This window comes from Rhinolophus sinicus, chromosome 12 (assembly GCF_057876585.1).
Source record: "Rhinolophus sinicus isolate RSI-liver-muscle chromosome 12, RSI-T2T, whole genome shotgun sequence".
NCBI classification, from domain to species: Eukaryota; Metazoa; Chordata; class Mammalia; order Chiroptera; family Rhinolophidae; genus Rhinolophus; species Rhinolophus sinicus.
In genome coordinates, this window is record NC_142512.1 from 2,752,575 (window position 1) to 2,777,785 (window position 25,211).

At 39.6% G+C, this 25,211-nt stretch overlaps 1 protein-coding gene across 1 annotated transcript in view; it reads right to left on the reverse strand.

Moving 5' to 3' along the window:
* The window catches only part of LOC109439781 (ankyrin repeat domain-containing protein 26-like), a 43,453-nt gene that overhangs the window by 13,695 nt on the left and 4,547 nt on the right, over window positions 1–25,211 (reverse strand). The window contains exons 4-12 of the mRNA XM_088788976.1: window positions 22,853–23,782; window positions 21,352–21,501; window positions 18,469–18,539; window positions 18,035–18,128; window positions 17,360–17,429; window positions 9,931–10,107; window positions 9,072–9,274; window positions 6,257–6,430; window positions 940–1,142 (exon numbers count right to left, since the gene is read on the reverse strand). Of these exons, the coding sequence (XP_088645102.1) occupies window positions 940–1,142; window positions 6,257–6,430; window positions 9,072–9,274; window positions 9,931–10,107; window positions 17,360–17,429; window positions 18,035–18,128; window positions 18,469–18,539; window positions 21,352–21,501; window positions 22,853–23,782 (2,072 nt within the window). The remainder of the gene's footprint in view (window positions 1–939; window positions 1,143–6,256; window positions 6,431–9,071; window positions 9,275–9,930; window positions 10,108–17,359; window positions 17,430–18,034; window positions 18,129–18,468; window positions 18,540–21,351; window positions 21,502–22,852; window positions 23,783–25,211) is intronic.

Consider the following 25,211-nt stretch of genomic DNA (forward strand, 5'->3'; position numbering starts at 1 on the left):
GATAATACTTGCTGCCTTCTGGAATGGCTGAACCAATAAGATTCTTGAGGATTGCCATGAGACATACATAGTAAACGAGTTTAGAAATTTTATTTTAAATCCCACCAAGATATTTTCAAGCATTTGCTTTCACTTCCCTTGGCTAATCCCCTCATTACCCTGAAGAAATTAACCATTTGGCACTGAGGTGTCATTTAGAACAATGGCCTCTGGGGGAGAACAAGAGAGCCTGGTTGGTGATCATACTGAACTGAAACAGCTCCGGAGGCGTGTAGCTTATAACACTGTTACCAAGGCACTGGAGGTGCGATCTGCCCTTTCTGTCTTCCACACACCCCCTTAGGCTGACCACCTCATTTTTTTAGCTACTTCGTAGGTTACACTACCCTTCACCCCTATGTTAACCTTCTCCTATATGTCACGTGTATGCCTTTGTGTACATCAGAAGAACTAGAAAAAGCAGCTTGTCTGAAAGCGACCTCTAGAGATAATAACACAGAGCACAATAAGAGAGGGTACATTTACCAAGTGCCAGAATATGCAGAGTACTTAAGCCTTTGGGTTTAAGTGGTTATCTTATAATAAATAGTTACCTCATTAAAAACTATTTAGGGAATTCTGACAAGAAATTATATAATAAACAGCGCTGTCTAAATCATAAAGCTTCAAAAACACTTTGCTTAAAGACTGGTAGATCAGATTAACTCTATGAAAACCGCGAGAAGGAAAAATACAGTCACGTAAAACCAAAAATGGGGAGAGATGCATCCTGAACTAACATTTTAAAAGTAATTTATTCACTAACATCATTTTCCAAAATTATACTATTTAGTAAGCTTTCACTTCCTGTTAATCTCGGGAATCTGCCTGGATAAAAATTATACTTTAGAGGCAAATTAATGAGCTCGATTGGTTTTCTCTGACTTTGTTTGGACTTACTTGTTTAGTTCTTTTTCCAATGATGTTCTAAGTTTTAATTCCTCTAGGTAGAGGTGCTTACATTCTTCCAATTCTATTTTAGAAGAAGTTTGCACTTTGCAGAGTTCAGATTCCAGACGTTTCACTCTGAGTTCCAGGTCACTTATGGAAGCACCATCATAGTCATTTAGCGGGTCTACGTTTTCTTGAGATGTTGCTTGTTCCTAAAGCCAACGGAAAGGATACATTTTAAAAATAATTATAAACTGAATAATTACAGTCTATTTGTATTCTTTAGTTTTAAGTAATGATTTGGAGGGAAATTTAAATGTAAAAAAAGCTGAAGTCTAACATATTGATCATCAATATGGAATGAAATAAATCTGAATCATGAAAATATTTTGAATCACCTCATCTGACTATTCCAATAAGGGAATCAATTTTAAATTTTAAAAATTGAATATGACCTAATAATCTAAGAGTATGGTGCAATTTTTAAATCACCCTTTTTCTTTATTTCCTAATAGTCTCGTTTTCTATCAAGTGGTCTTAAAAATAAAATGATTTTCCAGAAAGAATGATTCTCAAAGATCAACTGAGTGATAACAATGATGGGAACTGAAATATTAAAAAGGAGAAGCAAATCCCACCTTAGTTCTAGAAATCTAAAAAAAAATAATAATAATAACTGCTGTTAAGGGGAGTAGAGGAATCACATACAATATGTATATCTAAAACGTAATTTGCAGTGAAATGCATAAGGCATGTTAAAAATCAATGAATTAATCTGTAAAAATAGATTTAAAAATTTTTTTCTACTACATCCCGTCTTGCTCAGTCTTCAATATCCCAGAATTTATAGTGTTCTGCTTCACTCTTTTCTACCACATTCGTCACTATATGAATTTTGAGGTTTAATAATTCTTGTCTCCACTTTTTATTCTCTAGTTTTTCACATGACTTTTGTACTCCTTTCATAGATAATACCTCCTGTTTAAGATTGATTTTCTTCCACAAGATGTACACATCTTTTTTAAAAAAACTTTTTAAAACAAAATTTATTTTTTAAATTGGGGACCAGTGTTTTTTCCAGGACCCATCAGCTCCATGTCAAGTAATTGTTTGCAATCTAATTGCGGGATGCACAGCTCGGCTCCAAGTCAAATCGTTCTCTTCAATCTACTAGTTATGGAGGGTACAGCTCACAGAACCATGCGGGAATCGAACCGCCAACCTTGGTGTTATGAGCACTGCACTCTAACCACTGAGCCAATGGGCTGGCCACCCACTGTGGGCTCAGCTCCAAGAACTAGCCATTGTTTTCAATCCAGCTGTGGGGGGGTGTAGCTAACTGGTCCATGTGGGAATCGAACCAGCCACCTTGGTGTTATGAGCACAATGCTCTAACCATTGAACAAAGTAGATGAACCATTGAACCCCACAGATGTAGACATTCTGAAAATGCAGTTTCCAGTTTTGCTGTGAGATCCTCATTCTGAATGAGTAAGATAGTATAATTTGGTTACGAAGGAAGTTGACTGAGAATAGTCTAACCACAAACCAGGATCAACTTTTGAAATAAATTCAATTGCAATAAAATGTCATCGATACTGCAGCAGAGTCTTAGAATGTGGAACCTTGAATTACTCGGAATGAGGAACAAAGATATAAGCACCAGGAGTCTCAAAAATGCATCCTTTATTGTCATCGACTTTGCCACACAACATCTGCACTTAATTTTCTACTATTTCTTGAATGATTGTTTCATGTCTTTCTTCTATAAAATGACTATAAGTCACCTCTGAGTTGATAGTCTCTCACCTGTTCCCCATTATTTCTTAAGAAGTTGTAGGGAGTTACAAGTAACTCATCTTGAGTTACTTCGGCCTCTGTCAGCTACAAATGTTTCATGGTAATTTGAATTGCTTTCCAAGAAGAAATGATTCCCAAGGTTAAGGAGAAATCACATCTCACACTGTGAATGTTTAGTGAGATGATTGCTACATTTTTTTTCAACAACAAAAAAAGTCTTAATTTGATAATGCTGTCTTGTAATCCTCTCTTTTTGTTTTTTTTTTATTTTTTTGTTGTTGATTTGCATGACTTCCTTGTATATTTTGGATATTAGCCCCTTATCGGAGGCACTGTTTGCAAAAATCTCCCATTCAGTTGGTTGCCTCTTTATTTTGTCGATGGTTTCTTTTGCTGTGCAGAAGCTTTTAAGTTTCATATATTCCCATTCATTTATTTTAGCTTTTACTTCCATTGCCTTTGGAGTCAAATCCATAAAATGCTCTTTAAACCCAAGGTCCATAAGTTTAGTACCTATGTTTTCTTCTATGCAGTTTATTGTGTTAGGTCTTATGCTTAAGTCTTTGATCCATTTTGAATTAATTTTGGTACATGGTGACAGATAGCAGTCCAGTTTCATTCTTTTGCCTGTGGCTTTCCAATTCTGCCAGCACCATTTATTGAAGAGGCCACATTTTATCCATTGTATGTTTTTTGCTTCTTTGTCAAAACTTATCTGTCCATATTTATGTGGTTTTATTTCTGGGTTATCAATTCTATTCCATTGGTCTATGTGTCTGTTTTTCTGCCAATTCCATGCTGTTTTGATGATTATAGGCCTGTAGTACAAGCTAAAGTCTGGGAGTGTGATACCTCCAGTATTGTTCTTTGTTCTTAAGATTGCTTTGGCTATTCAGGATCTTTTGTGGTTCCAAACAAATCTGATGGTTTTTTGTTCTATTTCTTTAAAATATGCCATTTGGATTTGACGGGGATTGCATTGAATCTGTGTATTGCTTTGGGTAATATGGCCATTTTAACTATGTTGATTCTTCCAATCCATGAGCACGGAATGTCTTTCTATTTCTTTGTGTCTTCTTCAATTTCTTTCAAAAATGTCTTATAGTTTCCAGCATATAGGTCTTTCACATTCTTGGTTAAGTTTATTCCTAGGTATTTTATTCTTTTTGCTGCAATTGCAAAAGGAATTGTTTTTTGTATTTCTTTTTCTGAGATTTCATTGTTAGTATATAGGAAGGCAATGGACTTTGGTACGTTGATTTTGTAGCCAGCAACTTTACTGTATTCGTTGATTATTTCTAATAGCTTTTTGGTGGAGTCTTTAGGGTTTTCTATATATAGCATCATGTCATCTGCAAAGAGTGATAATTTAACTTCTTCATTCGCAATTTGGATGCCCTTTATTTCTTTCGCTTGCCTGATTGCTCTGGCAAGGACTTCCAACAATATGTTGAAAAGCAGAGATGATAGGGGAGAGCCCTGTCGTGTTTCTGAATGTACAGCAAATTTTTCACCATTAATTTATGAGATTACCTGAGGGCTTGTCATATATGGCCTTTATTATGTTAAGGTATTTTCCTTCTATACCTATTTTATTAAGTGTTTTAATCATAAATGGATGTTGTATCTTGTCAAATGCTTTTCTGCATCAATTGATATAATCGTATGATTTTTGTCCTTTATTTTGTTTATGTGATGTATCACATTGATGGATTTGCAGATGTTGAACCATCGTTGTGCTCCTGGGATGAACTCCGCTTGGTTGTGACGAATAATCTTTTTAATGCATTGTTGTATTCGATTTGCTAGAATTTTGATTAGGATTTTTGCATCTGTATTCATCAGAGATATTGGTCTACAGTTTTTTTGTGTTGTCCTTACCAGGTTTTGGTATCAGGGTAAAGTTGGACACATAAAATGAGTTGGGGAGTACTGTCTCTTCTTCAATTTTTTGGAAGAGTTTGAGCAGGATTGGTATTAGATCCTCTTTGAAGGTTTGGTAGAATTCACTAGTGAAGCCATCTGGTCCCGGACTTTTGCTTTTGGGAAGGTTTTGGATGACTGATTCAATTTCCTTACTGGTGATCAGTCTGTTTAGATTTTTCCAGTTCTTCATGGTTCAGCCTAGGAAGGCTGTATGTTTCTAAGAACTTGTCCATTTCTTCTAGGTTATTGAATTTGGTGGCATATAGTCCTTCATAGTATTCTTGGATGATCCTTTGTATTTGCATCGTGATAAATTCCCCTTTTTCATTCTGATTTTGTTAATCAGTGTCTTCTCTCTTTTTATCTTAGTGAGCCTAGCATGTGTGTGTGATGACGACGATGGGGATGAAAGACAGTTAAACAGTCATCCTTCATAGTGGGAGATCAATAAACTATGTTTACAATAGGGGGGGAAATTTTAAGTAGCTATTTAAGCCTGTTATGTGGAGGTAAATATGGAAAGGACCAGCTAAGTATGTTGAAAGTGGTTATCTAGGGAAGCAGGAAAAGCAGGTGGGGGTGTAGCCAAGGACCTGCTGTTTTTCTATACAAAGCTTGTGGAACAACCGATTCTTAAACCGTGTGAATGCAAAACTGATTTTTAAAAAAGAACTTAGTGGTGATAAAAAGTAAAACAAGCAATATTGCTATCTTGCAAATTGCCAAACCTAACTGTTGCACAGGCTCAGTTCCTGGCTCAGCAAGTAAGTGGGTTAGGAGCCATTTGGTGCAGGGTTGAAGGAGAGCCTTTATCATACCACTCACACATCCACAGTGTTTTGACCTACATTTGAATTACAGCTTGTTTTCATTTTCTAGGGCGAATTTTCCAATCTGGGTTGAATTTCCTTGCTACTTCTCAATTTTCCTGGGTCACACTTCTTACACACTTCCCCTCTCCTTACTGGCTGTCAGTTTAAGTTTGTTAAGAAAACACAAATTACGTGACATATTAAACTTGACAAACAACAAAAGAAAGACAAACCACCTAAAATGTTTCAGAATAAATTTCACACTCTCTAAACCCCTATTTCTTGTGATTAATGAAAATGAAGATTAACTTATTTATTTGAGAAAAACACATGCTGAACTTGGGATGTGTTTTCATCATATTTTATACAGCGTGTACATCAAGCCAGGATGTTCAGGTGTCAGGGATTTTAGTTCTAGGTTCCAGCCCTGCCTTAGTTAGGAGGAACTCATCAACCTGATACCCACGTAGAAAACATTAGTCTTGGCAACTAATCACCGACTTGCGGGTTGTTAAAGACTGAGAAGGTGGTTAGTCAGGACAGACTGGAAAAAAGAAGGACGATCTCTTTTGTCATAAAAGGTAATCAATATTTTTCCATTTCAGCAATGATAACCCTTACAAGCATTATGTTATACTTAAGAAATAAGAGCCAATTTATCTTTGCTACACTGAAATTTTCCCACTACTTGGCTCCTCTGTGTTGAAAAGAAATAGTGGTATTTGTATCAACTGTCCGGGTGCGGTTTTGTAATTTGCTTAACACAAAACCAAAGCCAGAACACTTACAGCCATCCTAACTTCAACAAAGGAGTCTTCTGAGTGGCCGCTTGAGTTCAGCTTGAGCTGTAATTCAGACACCATGCCCATCAGATCTGCCATTTTAGCTTGAAGGCGCGCCGCCTGGGTCTTTAGCTGTTCCATTTCCTGTTCTGCTACTGCTTTGGGGTCCCCAGGTGGGTCCTGGAAATGACAAGGAACAAAGCGAATTAACTAATCAATCCAAGAATCTGGCCGTCAAACTCCAGTGCTCCACACCCACTGGGAAGGCAGTTTCTCAACATCTTTGTCCCCTGTGCTTTACAATAGAATATTCTAGCTTGTCCTTGGCAATTTTTTTTGACATAACATTGAAAACGAACATTTTCATATCATTTTATTGTATTGAAATAATAGCAAATTAAAATAACCTCATGAAAGAAAGGCTTCCTCAGCATGCTGGAATAATCTGATAGTATGAAAATAACCAACCAGACCTTGGCAATGGTAGACTTGCAAGTTTTAGTCCAGAATATCAGAAAATAAGGACAAATGCTGCCACAATTCAACCTCTTGCATTTTATTTTCCTCTACAAATGCATACCCACCCCCTCGCTCCCCATACCTGTCATGTCCACTTAGAAGCCCAAGCATCAAGGACATCACTTGGCACAGTGACAGCAAAACACAATGAAAGGTCCAAAATTCTCCCAGGTATATAGTCTGGATACTATAATACTCTGGGTTGGTGCTTTAAGATGCTAAGCTTAAGTCTGGTGAGAAATAAGCCGACTGAAAGTTCAGAGGATGGTATGAAAGCTCAAAAAATTAAATTTCAGCCTCTGTAAACATGGATAGTTCAGCAATACATCAAGTACATGTTGTGTTCAGCCAGATGCAATTACTGCATATGACAAAGTCACAAGACAGACCCTGTTTAGATGCAGCCTTTTACTTGGGAGCAGGGAGAAGAGACTCGACTCCACACTCAGCTAATCAGTGTATGTGCTGCCTTGAGCAGATTCACTTAATGTCTTGGCCTCAGTTTACTTGAGTTAGAAAGAAAGACATGGCACACAGGGTCTCTGGTCCCTTCCAGCTCTGACCTTCTCGGCCTCTCTGATTTCCTCCTCAGGAAACCTTCACTACTCTTGAGGGCATGGCCACCACCACCAGAAATACGCTTGAGAAGCCCTGATGCTGAGGGCGGATTCCCCCCTGTGGAAACAGCGGCAAAGATGGGCCAGCATGAGTGAGACAAGTCCCAGGCCTTGAGAGCTTTACTAAGTGAGGAAGATGACCGCCTAAACCTAAAAACCACCTCAAGGGAGGGAAGGGTCAGCCTGGGAGGCACAGTCTGGGGGGGAGAAGGCTGATGACCAAGGGTATTAAAGAGCCCCAAGTATCTCATTGTTCCAACACCAAGTCCTTTGTCCCAAGGACTCGTTTCTGAGTCCTGCTTGTAGCTCACTTCGATAGATCACCTGCCCTGAAACAAGCGGTCCAGAGTTTCAACTTCTGATCTCAGCTTCTTCCAATGCTGGGATCGGTAAGAAAACCTACAGGCAGACAATCTCAAACTGCTTCTGGAAGCTTCCTTTTTGGCTTCAATGTGTTTGGCTGAAGCCAACTGTCAGCTCACATCCCAAAAGCCAAGGGAGGAAAACCATACAAGACGTCTTCTTCCAGAGAATACAAAATGACTCATATATCCCAGGTGTAATCATTTCTTCAGAGTATTATACCTCAAAAACATTCAGACAATGAGCGATTTCCCCCCAAAAGTGACGTAACCTCTTCCAACTGGAAGACACGTTGAAGCATCAGATGTGGTAAGCCTTATCCACAGTGAAACATTTCCAACACTAATATAAATGCACTAAAGCTCAATGTTTTCATTGTCTCATGAGCACCAGTTGATGAATAGATCACTGATACAAACTGACACTTTTCTAAACAACTTTTCATCCTTTGGATTATTCTACATCATCCCCTTTGCATTACTTTCTTTCCATGTTAGTCCTCTGTTCGCATTCTTTACCCATTCAAGAAATTAGCGATCATCAAAGTTCAAGGTAAAGTCTCAAGAAAGATCACTGATATCTGGAGTTACGTCCTCCCTGAATCAACCCAGTGCTCTGTCCTCCAAAGAGTTAAGATCCAGGTTTGGAAGAAAATGAACAGCAGATGCGTCCATGTAAACAAATAATACCCAGTGAGCGTTAGCAACCAGGCAGACGCTGCACATGTGCTCTGCTTTGTTTTTCACTAACATCTTTGATACCCACTCTGGGTTGTGAGCATATTTCCCAGGTTCTTTGGGTCAATGAAAGCACGGCAACCCTATATAATCTTCTATCACAATATACATTTGTTAAACCATCTTTCAGAAGTAAATGTACAATGGAAAGTGATGAATCTATCTTAGACAGAGAGGAAGGACAAGGTCAGTAAGTAAAGCTTCTGAGTAACAGATTTCTTAAAATGTAATCTTATATCACAGACACACTGAAAACTAACACTTGGATGGTTCTAGGCAGAGGTCCTTCTGCACTGTCTATAATGAATACAAAACATTAGTTTATAACTGCAACATTCTTTTGACTATAATCAATATGGTCAAAGCTTTACAAATGTCTTTCCCCCAACAGTAATTTTTCATGACCCTTAAACCTGCAACCAACCTTCTCAGCAAGAACACTTTTTTCAAGGTAATGCAAAACATCTGTCTAACTTGAACCATGAAAGGTTTTGGTCTAGAAGTCAACACAAATAAGGTTCTACAAATAAGATACTACAAATATTAGTAAAAAAAAAAAAAATCACAGCTTATCAGTCTGCTCACCTGGAATGACCTTTCTGATTTCCCTTTTAGTTTTCCAAGTTCCTCCTTCAAATTTTCAAATTCATGATTCAAAGCCATTAGGCGTTCTTTGGCTTCTTTGCTCTGGATCCCAAAAAAAGGGCGTTCTTCTTTCTGTTTCTCTGTCCAGGCTGAAAACTCCTCAAATCGTCCTTTCAGACCTCGTTCATTTAGCTTCATGGCTTCTGTATGGGGTTCACAGTGAGGGCGTCACACACCAGGGGACTGAACCTGATTTCATGAATCACACTGCCCCTCAGACCCCTTCACCGGGAGGCTCTGGATCTAAAGATGCCACGTTGGGCCTGGGCCCAAGGATCAGCCAGAAGAAGACTGTAGCAAGATGAGGGGCTTTTGTTTTCAGACAGGACCAGCGGGTCTAATGGCATTTCTAGTCCTCATAAGTCTCAAGAAAATAAAATTGGTTCAGGTACCTCCAGATAGCACAAGTACCTGTGTATAACTACAGAGACTAACCCGATTCAAACACAGGTCCTGCCAAAAGCCATGGCTTGAGATAGTAGAATGCTTCCTCTTAACGAGGTAATAATATGTAGGACTAACTGCAATAGTAGCAGCCTTCTTTCTTTTTCCTTTTAAATGGACTAAATGTCAATATGCTATTTCCCAGAGACACATAAAATACTTTTTATACTTACCTTCACCAAAAGTAAACAATGAAAGCAGCTTTAGCCTTACTGAAAGCTTAATTCTGTACTCTTTCTGTCCCCAGGGAACCAGACAGAGAGCAGGGAGTTCACAACAAGCCTTATTACAAAGGGTATTATGCTCAGGAAGGTCCAGGGTGAATGGAGAAACACGGGGGCCAGGTGCTGCTTGCCTTTCAGCAGATGGTTCTCCATCAGGAGCTCCTTCATTTGCCGCAGCAGCTCCTCTGGGGTGAATGTGTCCAGGTTTGGGGGAGCCAGATTGGGGGGTCCATTTCCTGTGGTTTCGTCGGGGCTGTCCCCCTTTTCAGTTAGGCAGTTAAGTGGTTGGTGGGACATGGCAACAGATCCTATGGAAAAGTTACAAACAGAAAATATAGCTGTCCGTCCTCTGCAAGGGTTCCCCCTGAATCCCACCAAATCCATTAGCAATTGCTAATATGTATTCCAAAAGTTGCCTACTTTCCCTCCCATTATATTTTGAATATTTTTGACTCTTTTAAACAAAGGCATATCCTAGCTCAGTGTGTATGTGTGTGCATGTGTATGCCTGTGCATATGGGTGTGCAGAGGGGTACAGTGAGGAGCTGGGAAATGGAGGAGGAAATAAAGGGCACGGCATCATGATGATCGGGAATCTCAGCAAGACTCATTCAGGAGGATTTCCATATGTACATATTTGTAGATTTGGGCAAAGTATCATTGAGCTGATTTTCCCATGCAAATCATTCCATTCAAGTCTCCATACTGTGGGAGAATTGTGTGGTATGTTAAGTATATTTCAGTAAGCTGTTAATAATCTCCATATTTTATTTCTTGTATTCTTGGCTAAGAAGAAAGGGAGAACTAACATATTTTGGATGCTCACTATGTCCTGAATCACTGCATCAGACACATCAGCTCCTAATCCTCATTGAAACTCCATTATATTTAGTTTACAGCTGACAGAGCTGAGTTCACTGAGGTTTTACAGCTCATCCAAAGTCACTTAAGAAGAGGCACAAACAAGTATCAAGGATGACTCCAAACCCAGGTATATAGGACCATAAAGTGATGACTGAATATTTAGGCTTCAATATTGGATCATTTTGCAAAGCACACTAAAAAGACTAAGAAATCTCGCCTAGTTATTGCATGTTCTGAGACTGTTTTAAGCATACCACTTAACCTGTAGAGGGGCAAAGCCGACGTCAATAAGACACAAGTGCATCCCAACTCCACTTCTGTAGGGCCTATCACCTGGGCAAACAGAACTCTCCTCTCATGACTGGCTGCATGCTACAGGCAAACATTTTCTTTTACACACTTCATGAAGAAGATGATAAGCCTTTTCATGAAACCCTGCGGTCAGTGAAGACGAGGAGAGAGAAGTACACTCTGATATCTCACTGTATCATCACGACTGAGTGCTCTCCCAGTGCCCATATAAGAAAAGGCAACCAACACACTAGTGCAGGACGGTACTTCCTCCTGATCCAACAGGAGGCGGCACCCGGGCTCTCTGGGGGTCCCCTGGCATCAAGAGGCCGGCGACCTGCCTTTGATCTAAAGGTCCTTGTAGGAAATCAGAGATGGAGCTACTACTGATGGGACAGCAGGCCCCCAACAGTGTCACCTGTGTGACTTCTCCCCAGGCAGCTAGCACAAGGAAAGGCATTGTCATGAGATTCTTTAATGAAGATGGCAATGTCAGGAAGTAAAAACACTGATAAAGCACGATATTCAAGTGTGAGCCGTTGAAGGCACCGATGTGTCCCATATCCCAATTCATTTAGCAAAGAGGATACTGCTGACGTGTGCTCTCTGATAGTATCAGGGGACGAGAACGAGCTGCTTTTGTTTTCCAAATAAAATAATCTGGATAAAAATAATTCGGTAAAGCCATTTTCTGGCTTTCCATAAATTCAGTTTTGTACAGAATGATATTGGTGCTAACATTTCATAAAAATGGGTTTTTACTTTATATCAGTGTTCCCATCTATTTTGCAGGGGAATACTAAAGTTCTAGGTGATAGACCTAAAGATAAAATCCTTGTAACGTGTATCATTTACTCGTGCACATTAAATTTCCTCATTGTATTCGATGAGTACATGACACTTCGAAAAAGTAAATGGACATATTTAACAGATTCTTAAAAAGTACCTAAGCAGGTATCTACAAATGTGTTTGGTTCCATTTCATTATACGCACACATTTCTCCTTAATAGTTTTTCCAAGAGAGGGGAAAGAGGAGGAAAGGAGAGGAGAGGGGAGAGGAGAGGGAGGAAAGAAAACCACCCGGATATTTTTCCTCTTTGACTATCCTTTATACCTCTACCAAGTCTTCAGACACACCATAAAGGAGTTAAACAGCTTCTAGTTATTACATTGGTGCTTCTCACTTTTCCAGGTTGCCCAGATTTTATAAGGACACCAGGAAAAAACAACAACAGGGTTATACTAAGGGAGATGGTAGAATAAACACTGGGTGCCACAAACAGATGTGTGACCTCCAGATGTCACCTGACCTCTTGTGATGGTCAGCAAATGTGTCTTATCCAGCAAATGATCATTACAGTAGTTTTCAGCTCAAAAAGTGTTCTTAAGCTTCTAATAAGGTCACAGTCCAACCCATACCATTCAACACATGCACCCTAACAGCCCAGGGCCATGCCACCGTCTCACACTAATAATACACATGCCTATCCTAGCTATAGGAAAGCCTTCGGTATTCAGCATTGTTAGGGAAAATTATTTGGTAATGCAGATGTCACAGTAAATAAAGTTAGCCTGCATGCTGAATATAAGTATGTAAATACCAAAATTATAAGCATGTAAATTAGTACCAAAATTTTACTAAAAGCAATTTAACTGACTTGTGGTGACTCAAAGAGAACTTTATGATTTTAGAATATTTCAAGGGGCCTCATTATGAATTATCACAGTACAGTGCATATGTGAAAGGTCTGTTGGTAGAATGCCAGTTAGAGGGAGTTGAGTCCTCTGTTTTTAACAACACCTTGAGCTGCTTTCAATGAAACAAACACAGAGATGTATTATATATCCTTGCACGCATCTTCAAAGGTTATGGAAATTGGAACTAAGCCATTTATTCCAAGTTCTACCCCATAACAGATTTTTTTCATAAAAGGCCAACTAATGTGGATCTGAAACGTGTCATTTACAAAGGTGATATTTAACTACAGAAGGCTGAATTAATTTAACACAGGATTTGTCAAGATTTCCCTGAAGAGGAAAAAGGAGAGCTGCCTAGAAAGGAAAACGATCAAAAGCAAAATCTCCAGGATCTTATTCCCAGACCCACTATTTGAATTCCTGATTATATTTTTTTATCATTCTTAATTCCAGAGGTCACGTAGTTCTAGCAATGACTTGACTTTGTAGGCATGAACTTAAATCTCATCCCTGAGTTGGGCTTTAAAATGATCCAGTCCAACTCCCTATTCTGGCTCTGGCGGCCCAAGATGGCAGATTAGAAATTTAACCCTGGTCTTGAACAACAACAACCAAAATGTCTCGTCTGGCTTTGTGGCAGATGGTCATATAGACCAGGCGTAAATGTCTTCAATGGCAGGAAATATGAGCAATGATCTTAGCAGGCAACTGCCCATTGTATTACAGGATGGTTCTCATTGCCAGAAAGTCATTTTGTATTGAACATAATCTGCCTTATACTGACTTCCCCCCACTGGACATTGGACCAGTGTAAATACCGTGTTTGCCCGTAAATAAGACCTGGCCGGACAATCAGCTATAACGCATCTTTTGGGACAAAAATTAATATAAGTCCTGGTCTTATTTTACTATAATATAAGACCTGGTCTTATCTAACATAAAATGATACCGGGTCTTATATTAATTTTTGCTCCACAAGACCCTTTAGAGCTAATTGTCCAGCTAGGTCTTATTTTCGGGGAAACACAATAATACAGAATAAGTCTAACCCTACGCTGGTGTGGTTGATTCTCCAAATCTGCTGATTAAGTTTTCATAGGTTCAATCCCCATGTGGATGAAGAAATTTTAAACAGTGAAAACCTATTTGGTGATTGGAGACAATAGCTGGCTATTGGCAAAGTCTGGTTTGGGTTCACAAGGAAGCTGAGTAAGATTCCAAGACTGCATCAACTAAACCCATCCCCATCCTGGGAAAAGAACTCAAAGTATGCATCCTTCTAGCGGGATAAAAACAACTCTCATCTTTTATGCCAGAAATGCTATCCTGATTTTGTAACTTGCTAATATACGGAAAATGGAAACAGACTTCACCTCATCGCCCCGGGCAGAAACCTGGGAGCTGTGTTTGAGTCTTCCCATTTCCTCTTCCTCCAAGTCTAATGGGTCACTAATGGGTCACCAAAGGGTGTCACTTCCGCCCCCTCTCCATCCTCACCAGCTTAGGTCAGGCCCTTCTTGTCTCGTCTGGACTACAGATATCAACGTCGCACTCCACGGAGTACAGGCCTATTTTGTCCACAGCACCTAGGACATTACCTGACATAGTTGGGGGTCCAACAAATACTTGCTGAATGAAATTTCATAGCCTCCTACACAGTCTGACTCTCAGATCTCCCTCTCAGCCCCACTACCTCCATGGTTTCTTCCCCAACATGAGCTCATGTGCCCGCTTAAAGCCCTTCCCATACAAGACAGAGGTCCAGCTCCTTCCTGAGTGAGACAAATAGGGCCTTTCAGGATCTGGCTGTCACTTAACCACCAATATCATCTCCTGTCGCCATGCCACTCATACCCAGAGGACACTACAGAGCTCACAGTTCCCTGCACTCTTGCTTCTATGCCCTTGCATCTGTGTTCTGCCCTGTGCTTGAAATGAATGGCCGCCTTTTGCCCTGACAAACAGCCACTGGACAGTTCAATGTCCAGGTCAAGTAGATGTCCCGTTCTTTCCTCTGCGTACCCGATAGCGCGTTCCTCCTGTGTTTCACCTCCCTGGCCCTTTTCTGCAAAGTAATCACCCCATGCCCGTCCATCTTCCTGTCAAACTTAGACCCAGGTCTGTATTTCATTCTTCCTAGATGTTGTCACACAGCAGGCCCTCAGGAAATGTTTGTTGAAATGAAATGAAAATGTAGTTTACCAAGGTATTTTAAAGTCTAACACTAGTAAAACACTTCCTGCTGCGTAGGTGACAAATCCACATGAGTTTCTCTACAGTTCTATGGCATTCACTTCCAGATTCTTAAATTCAACATTTAAAACTTACCTTGAAAATCAGTACTGTTTTTCATGTTACTATTAGGTTGCTGCAAGAGTAATTGAGGTTCTGGTTTCGGAAATAACCTTTCCACCTTAGTCACTCAAGGGCCCCAGTGGTGGCAGCCCCTCACCACCGACACATTTTCACCCCTAAAGCCCAGTGGATAGTCTCACATCAAATTCTACTTAGAAGGCAATCTGGGAGCACACATAATAGCAGATAAGTGACTTTCAGCAAAGATAAATCAGGATGGTCTGGGACAACCTGTTGTTTTCAGTAAGTGAGGATGCTTTCAAATACAGCAGGGTGAGTGTTAAAAGATTACGCCCACCGACATAGCGGTGGTAACGTGAGCAACCAGAGGAAATTACAATGACAGGTGTTTGCAACAACTTCATCCTGGGTCATCCCACAGATGACCCCGCTAATTAAAATTACTGATAATAAGACATGCGTCGATTGCCAAAATGCTAACAAACCAGGTCAATGTGTAGCAAGGAAGGGACAGTACATTGTGAATGGCTGAACAAGGGAACAAAGCACATAAAGCTACTTCGTGTTAGAGAAAGAAGTAGGAGGAATTAAGGCCCATGTAAAGAGTAAGGACTTAAAATTTTCCCTGAGGTAGCAGATATTAACTTTAAAGTGAACCGAGCAGAGTGAATATACATTTGGTTTTAAACATGTTGAGTGACACAAGTATGTTCTATACCTGATAGAAATTTAGTTAGTTATAAAACCCAAAATCCGTAACCTCAATTTGTCTGAAAAACTACTCTGTTTGCTTTTTTGTTTCTGATAATTGCCTAAAATTCTGGAAAGCTTTTTCTTAAAATGTAGAAATAAAGGAGCAATATATTTTCGTTCATGGTGAAAAAAAAAAAAAAAGAGTAATTGAGGTGTTTGCATTCATTTTTAACCTTTAAAAACCACAATTACTTTTGCACAAACTTAATGGAAAGATATCTGAACATCATTTCATAACATATATTCTGTTATTCAATCCTCATGCACATCAAAGTGAAAACAATGAGAACTTGTGATACGTATATTTTTTCTGCATGAAATAGATGTTATTTTAAAAACCAACAACAAAGTTTACTTGTTTCGTTTTGCTTTGTATTAACTGTTCCACAGATTCCAAAGAACATACCACACAGTTCAAGTATCTATAAAATTCACAAGAAGCAGGGCTCGGAGATCTACGTAAAGGGGGGCTTCCACGGTAAGGTAATAGACACAGTGACCAATTCCTTTCAAGAATAAGTTTGTTTTGGTTTTTGGAGGGTTTATTTGGATTCTATAGCATGAGATGCAACCTGAGGTCAATTACAAAAAGACGCTACTTTTATAATGCTGTTCACAATATCTAAAGAACTACTGAAACTGTCCCAGTAGAAAAATGGATCGTTCATCCCAAAGACTCTAATCATTGTCTTCTGTCTCCAGGGTAGTCCATTCCAGGGCGGTCCCTGGCCCTGGCCTCCTGTCAGGGCCTCCCAGCTGACTACAGACTGGGCAGGGCCTGAGGGTTAGCCTGGCCCCTCGACAAAGAGCAAGGGGGGGGTTCCTGTTCACAGCGCCACTTGCTGAACCAGATCTCAGGCTTTGCATGTCCTACCACCACCTTAGGGTCCTACAGCTTTGGTCTTCCTTAAATAACTCTGTGGCACACATTTCTGTGCAACAGTTTTCCTGGTGAAGGAGGCAGAGGAACCTGGTTTCATTTTCTCTCCTCGATGTTTACTGCCTCCAGCTTACACATCTCCAACAGTAAAAGCAAGTCCTCACCCTCATCAAATATTCATATTCTCTCTCTCTGTCTAAATACATGTATATAAGTATGTATGTACACATATCCACACACAGACACCCACACATGTTCTAGACACAAGAGTTTATGAAGATTCCTTTGGGCCAGCTCTTCAGTATCCCACCACCTGAGAGAAGTCATTTGTTCTTTAGTGTTCCTGGGCCGTTTCCTAAAGCTAGAGTAGTTTTCAGTTTTTTACATCTCCCAAAGGTGTACCCTTAACCACTTCCCTTATAATGAGGCACTAGCTGTAGAGTGATTCCCAACCCGCAGGACGGTATCACCTTACGCCACCTTCGTGACCTTCACAGGAAGTCACCTGCGGCTGGCCAGGCCGGTGAAGGGGGAAGGGCGCTTAGGGATGGCTGCCCTCGTGGCCCTTTCCCACCAGGTCAGGATCCGCTGGGAACTGGAAACCCTCCCACAAAAGGGGACTCCCCAACCCCTGGCCACCCACTCCCCGATTGGCTCAGGATGGCAGGGAAGGGGTCTGCGGGAACAGCTTCCAGGGTAGATAGAGAAGAAGTCACCACCTCGCCCAACCCCGAAAGGCCCCCCGGCCCTGGCTCACCCGTTGCCTGAGCTCCCGCCTCTCTCTGGGTTACTGTGTCCTCGGCATCGTGCCCGCTGGGGAGAGTCTCCTAGTAAAAACCAAAACAGTGGAAAATAAGAGGAGGCCTGTGGGTCTTAGACATTTGGGTGGAGGAATGATGCTGAGGAAAGAGCTGGAAGCACAGGTCATTTCTTATGAAAAGGACAGAACAAAGACTCACAGGGGACAGCAAAGGGCCATGGAGAAGCACTGGCATGGGTAGGACTAAGTCCTAATCCAAGAACAGACAGCACACGTCAGGCTGTATTTCAGAATCGCTATGGACTAACGTGCCTTCCACTTTCCTTTTCTGCAGGGGAAACTTCAGCAGTCCGGCAGAATGTTGGGTGTGTGGGTGGTAGATAACTCGTTGGACAAACGAAAGGTAAATGAAATGTGGTATATATCAAATATTGCCTTTCGACTATCACAATCTTTTTGTATAAAAATCTGACTGCAAAAATCATTAATTTTATGAACTGAGATTTCTTTCTCTGTAGAGAGGAATTACATTACTCCCAGCAAGTAGTATCAACATGAATACAGTACTTTTATTAATGAGACTGTTCTTATTGTCTAAAATAGTATTATAAGCTACTATGACAGACATACACATTCCTTTGCAGTATGACACAAATGAAGAGATTGACTCACCAAGCTTGTACCTGACAGGTTCCTGTGAAGCTGTTCGATTAGGCCCACTAGCTTTTTAGTTGTCGTTGTTAGGTCAGTGCTTTCAGTGTCAAGCCTAAAGTGAATATTTTGACATAATTATTCTCACACATTGACTTTAAAGCATACCACATAATCTCTGAACAAATATCTGAAGGAGCAACTACATAAAATCTTACAATTTGAAAAGCGCATGATTTGGCAATTGTGCCGTTTTTCTAGTTGTGAATTGTGGATAATGTGCAAAATCAGAGACAATGTACACAAATTATTCTTTTCAAGGTAGCGCAAAGCTGACACTTTGACCCAGCTTCACACTCATGTGTTTATTGTTATAACTGATCTAACTGTCATACTACACTACACATCTGCTTTATAGATACTCAGGTTATTTTCTGTGCTGCTTTAACTTATACTTTTGTACGTGATCTTGAATCTTCTCAGTACATCTCGCATCCTCTGTATGTCGAGCTCTTGCTTCTTGCTGCTAAAATAAAGAAAAAGTGATGTTGAACTACTGATGATCTATGACATCTGACAACTAAGTTCGCAAACTTGTTGCAATGATGTTGCTCCCCTTTTTTTATATATGAGGGATTGTTCATTATGAATTTCTACCAACTGGACAAACAGTTAACCAAGTTTACTCTTTGGAAGTGCTGAAAAGGTTGTGTGAAAAAGTTAAGAGGACCTGAATTTTTAGCCAACGACTCATTGCTCTTGTATCACGACAATGCACCAGCTCACAGGGCACTGTCTGTGAGGGAGTTTTTAGCCTGTAAACAAATAACTTTATTGCAACACCCTCCCTACTCACCTGATCTGGCCCCCAATGACTAAATATGTCATTATCCAAAGATAAAGAAAATATGGAAAGGAAGACTCTTTGATGACATTCAGGACATCAAAGGTAATATGATGACAGCAATGATGGCCATTCCAGAAAAAGAGTTCCAAAATTGCTTTGAACTGTGAACTAGGTGGTGGCATTGGTGCATAGCTTCCCAAAGGGAGCTTTGTGACCGAAGTGATATTCAGAAACGAGGTATGTAGCACTTCTTCTAGAATGAGTTCTCACACTTAATTATCATACCTTGTAGTACAAATGACCCGAGAAGTCAAACATACTGTATTCCAAGCATCCCATCAGCTCTAATTTTAAATATTGACATATGTGAATTACCAGGCTAGTCCAGTTGACATGTTACTCTTGGGGGCAGTCAGATAGTTCATGGAATAGTTTGAGGGGCAGTAACTAAATAAGAGTCAAAATGCCAGGGTTTTTATCCCAAGTCCACCAGTTATTAGCTTGAGCAAAATACTTAAACTTTTTGGGTCTCAGTTTCTTCATGTATAAAATGAGACAATAGTGGCATCTACGTCACTGGGATATTGGGAAAATTAAATTAAGGAACATATGTAATAGAAAAGGACACGGCGCACAGTAAAATCAAAGGGTTTGCAGTTGGACTACAATGCAAATGCCACCTCCCGGATTGAGCATACAATTTCTATGACCATGAGAGGCAGGGTAAAGCCACTGATGTGGGAATACCGGACTCTAGTGCTAAACCCAACTTCCCAAACCAATTCATTCCCGGGAACTGATTATGTTGGGATGTGTTAGCAAGCACTCAGAAGAGCAGAGGAAAGCAACACGCTCTGGCAGATCAGAAAAGCCGTCCTCAGAGCTGTGCAGTTAGAACGTGCTATCAATCTGTACACCCTGTCTGGCTGCAGAGAGGAAGGGCTGGTTCCCTTTAATTTTATTTTTTTTATTTTCATGGAGAGGGGGAAAATGAGCATTTCATTGGACAATTTTCTGTTAGATTCGTGCTTTCGATTTTATATATAATTGTGAGAAATACTTCAGAATAAAAATTTAGTTATATCAATGTCTCCAAGGGGAAGTATTGGTTTGGTATAAAGTATTTAATTTTATCCTAACAACTGTTAAAGAAAACATTTTTAATTTATGCCAGGATAGGTGCCATCATATCAAATACTATTTCCCCTTAGACAAACTTATACTTAGAAAGACAGAATTCTCGCTCATGAAAAATTAAAACTATGTCAAATTTAGGGCTTGATTGCTCTGCACAGACTATCTGACAAGTGCTGAGGAACATGAGTTCGATGAGAGTTCGAACAGTCAGAGAAAGCGTCACGGAGAGGCGAGGTTGGGAGCTGAAATCCGGGGGCAGGGAAATCAAAACATTGGCTCCCACCATAACTTGTAAACTCGTGTTCATAGCAGAATTATTAGCAGCCGAAAAGTGGAAACAACACAAAGTTCCATCAACTGATGAATGGGTAAGTATTCTGTCCACAAAGTGAAGTAATGTTGGGCCATAGGAAGAAATAGCTAACAATTGATATGTGCTACAACACGGTTGAACCCTGGAAACGTGACGTTACGGGAAAGAAGCGAGTCACAAAGGACCTCACTTCCTGTGATTCCATTCACATGAAACATCCAAAATAGGCAAATCTATGGAGACAGAAAGTAGATTGGTGGCTGCCTAAGGCTGGGAGAGACAGGAAGACGGGTGACAGCTAAGTGATGTGGGGTTTCTTTTGGGGGTGACGGAAATGTTCTATGATTGTGGTGATAGTTCCACAACTCTCTGAATGTAACGAGAGATATTGAATTGTATGTTTTAAATGGGTGAAATATGATATGGGAATTGCATCCCAATGAAGATTAAAAAGAACAATAGTGAATCTCGATTATTTTCTTAATTCTCTATTGTGGGTGTGCATACTATAATGATCTACATATTTCTATACTTTTACAATATTTCTAAAATGAAAACAAAATGAGGGAAATGTCTACTTCAATTGGTTTGTATAATGAACTTTCTGTACGAGTCAGTCTGAAGTCCATGAAATATATGCCAGTGCTGTAACCATTGACAAAAGTGATGATAAGAAATAAGACAAATGCCTGAATTGTTCTAGTAAACATCATCTTCTGATCTTAAATGGCTGCTCATCGTGGTCATGGAGCGATCACTACAAAATACTTTTAGTAGGAAAAAGTCTCTCCATTTCTATGAGGAACGCTGCCTATTTCTCAACGTTACCAAGGGTATAGACTCTAAGAAAAAACATGCAATGCGAATAGCAGGATGGAAGCCAGAGTTTAAGGAAGAAGTGCATTATAAAGATAATAAAATTATAATAAATTAATTACAACAAAAACACAAAAGAAAGCTGCCCTTGAAAATCAGGATCCTAAAACACTTTATATTAATCAACTATAGATGAACTGTTGACAGGTTACATTTCACACATACCTGATGTCTGAGTTGCTCTAACGTCTTGAAATCCTGTGTCTCAGCTTCTGAATTCATACGGTAATGTGATCTAACCTCCCGTGAAGCCTCTGACAGAGGCAGTTTTCTTGTGGTGTCAGGTAGCTCTTGTTGAAGTTGTCTCCCAACCACCTAGGAAGATGATGCTGTTAGTGATTTTATAATCACATCTATTAAATTATGTTAATAATCCCTAACTCTAACACATTAATATAATCTATAACTTGAAAAAGATCACCCCAGGCATCATTTCACCTTCTTTTCCTCTTTTGGGCACAAGTCTGTCTACTGAATCTGGGTAAGACACAGAAGGTGTTATCCCGCTGCCCACTCACTATTACGTAGGTTACTTGAACAACAGATTCAGCCCCACTCCCCATTTCCCCTGATGAAGCTGCAAAGCTTAACAATCTACTGACATCTCAAGGGGAAATTGGTATGTTGGTGGGACTAGTGGTAGTCAATTCTACATTGTGGAATGTTTTCCCCCTTTTTTTTATCACAGGCTTAAATTGACTTCACAGGTCCTCACATACACAGTCCACTGCTCACAACCTTCCAACAGATTCCTGTATCTTAGAAGAAAAGCGAACTCATTCCAGTGGTCTTCAGGGCCCCAGGTAACGTGGCCTGGACCTCCTTCCTGCTACACATGAATCCTGCCTCCCCTCACTCGTCTGAAAATGGGGACCCAATGCCAAATTAATAAATCACAGACCGCTACAATTCTCTTTGAAATGGACAAACTTATGTCCAAATGATAGTAAATGGGCCTTGCGATGAGAAATACGAATTTGTAAAAATATTCAAGGACAATTATACATAGCAGTGGGAAGATCAAATCAAGTAGAGTTTTGATAAAACTCCTCACATTTGTCCAAAATCATGATTTAATGAAAAATTAGCTGTCTTTAAAGAGGTCACAGGTCATAAGAATACATTATTTGGGACTGAAATAGTTCCAATTTATATCAAATTGACATGAATAAAAACAAAATTATACCAACTAAAATGTGGAAGAAACTACTGAGGGAAAGGGACAGCATCTACACTTCAGTTCATGTGGGAAATCTAGAATTAACTCTACGTAATCCACTTAATTGAACCTTTATCTCTAAAAATTCTGTTTGCATAGGAGCATTTCCATTTATCTGCTTCACAATGGTATTACAATGTGGTAACATAGATGAAAATTATTATTGCAGCAGTATAGGACTAAATCATTCATATCAATATGTATCTAATAACAATTTATACCTTAAAATTTCATAGTCAACACAATGTCTTGACTCAAAGTAAAGCACCTCACAGGTCTAAGTTTTATTGGCTGGATACAATGTATGCTTTTAAGCTGTTAGCACAAATGCATTTGTAATCTATATATTTTTAATATTCAGATAGATTCAACACTTAGCCATCATCAAATATTTGAACATTGAATTTTCTTTCGGGAAATTTGAAAACTATTTTTCTGGATACTTACTTCTCTTTCTGATTCATCGTTTTCATACTGGCATATTCTTCCTTCCAAGTGAATCAATGTGTCGACTAACTCCTTATGTGTCTCTTTCGCAATACGATCGTGTTTTTCACATTTAGCTTGAAGCACTTTTCTGACCTCCTGAAGCTGCTCTTCAATACTCATTCCTGAGTTTTCATTATTGTCACTTTTGTTGAACGCATCATCCAGTTGCCGTCGAAGAAGCATATTTCCACTTTGTAGGTCAGAACCTTTCTCCTTTAGGGATTCCGGCTTTCCAATATATGTGTTCACGTTTCCGTGTTCCCTTTGATACACGGGTTCAATTTCCTCCTCTTGACACTGAGTTTGGTTTAGGTCTTTCAGTACAGGTTCAAAAACCAATGTCCTGTCTCTGACAGCATATCTTGTGTGAGGGAGCTCAGTGTCTAAGCTATTGAATTTACTTACAGCTTTAGCAAGTTGTTGAGAAAGAATCTCCTTCTTTTCTTTTCGGTTACACATAGCAAACCCGCTTTTGTCCAATAAATGCAAGCATTCATCTCTTAATCCCTGGAAAGCATTTTGTAGGTGTCTTATTAATTGCTTACTAAGCTTATAATGATGGGTGGATTCCGCTTCTGTTTTCAGTCTTTCTTTGCTTTGTCTTTCATTCTCCAGCTGAGAGTTCAGCATTGTATTCTCAGCTGTTGGGACATTAAGCTGTCTGTTACATTCAAATACTGTTTTTGTTAGTGTTTCGTCATTCAGTTTTCTCGTCTTTTGAAGACAGTCATTCTTTTTTACGTTTGCAGTGTCCTCAAAGTACTTTTTTTCCATTTCCTGATTCTGAGTTTTCAGTGTGTCCCTGTGCAGTCTTCCTATGGCGATTTCATCCCCCAACATCTGATTTTTAGGCAACAGGTCTTTTTCTTTTTCGTAACTCTCAGAAACCTAAGTAAAACAAAGGAGACTTGTAGCTAGCATTCAATGAAATGACATATCATGATATCCTCTGAAATGAAAGAAGAACCTAAATGTTTATATAATGAAAAGGTTGCAGTAAGTGGATATCCCATTGGCAAAATACAACGTTGAATCCAAACCTCCAACTTTATACAAGAATAAATTCCAAAAAGTTAAAAACAAAATTAATATAAGATGCTGAATCCATGAAATGGAAAAAGAGAATTTTAAAATCATAAGAGAACTTTAAGCGTCTCAGATCTGGAAAGGCAGCAAACCCAGAAGGCATGAAATAAAAGATTAAGAAGTCTGACTACACTTTAAAATAGAGGTTATCGTCTGGATATACACCTCTCCCACAGTAAGAGTATTCACTCTGCATACATTTGGACTGATTACATTTCCTACAACTTTATTCCCAAGAATACTGAAAAGATATTCTACATTTCTAATACTTTCAGAGTCACTTATAAGATTAAGTCTACTAATCACTGATACATCTAGGCATTGCGCTAAGCACTTCTTTATACATCAATGAACTCGTTTCGTTATCACAATCTTGAACAGAGTGATTAAAAAGATGAGCAAGGTCAGGATTTTCCGCAGGACTTTGGGCTCCGCAATAGTGTGCTTGCTGCTCTTCTAGTGGAAATATGTAAATTCCAACGAAGCCTTAGATTTCAAAACACTCAGGGAAAATAAGCTCAAAATTATAGAGCTCTTCTTAGAAAGTAGTGAGATCATTTGCTGCTGCAATAAGTGTTATTCCCTTTTCATAATGTTTAAAGGAGAAATAAATGTGAAACAGGGGCAAATACACTGACTTCTCTGAATAAAATCCTCACCAATAAATTATCACTAAGTATGTATCACGGCATCCAATTTCTTCAAAAGTTCCTAGTCTGAAGTAGGACTCTACTGGGAGCAAGTTGTTACTTTCTCAAAAGTAGGAGAACGGGATCTAAAAGACGGTCCCTGACCTGGCTATGCCTCTACTCCTTACAATCAGTGGAAGTGAAAACTAACCTCTCTGCTAATACAGCAAGGGGATGAAATCACTGCCTCACACTGAAACTTCCGTTATCAGTAGCAATAGTTTTGAGATTGTAGAAAGCTCATCGATCCCTGTAAAAAGTATTGAAAGCCTCCCCTTTAGATGAGACATTGGGAACGTCACTACTTGACTGTTGGACACAAAAGGACTTCAGTCAAGAATATCATTTATTGCAATGGACCAAAAATGTCACTCCCCCTAAAATACTCTCTCTCTCTCTCTCTCTCTCTCTCTCTCTCTCTCTCTCTCTCTCTCTCTCTCTCTCTTTCTCTCTCTCTTTTAAAATCCTCTACAATTCCCATACGTACAACATTGGTTTTTAAAATATGTACATACACGGTACACACACACATGTTTGAAAAG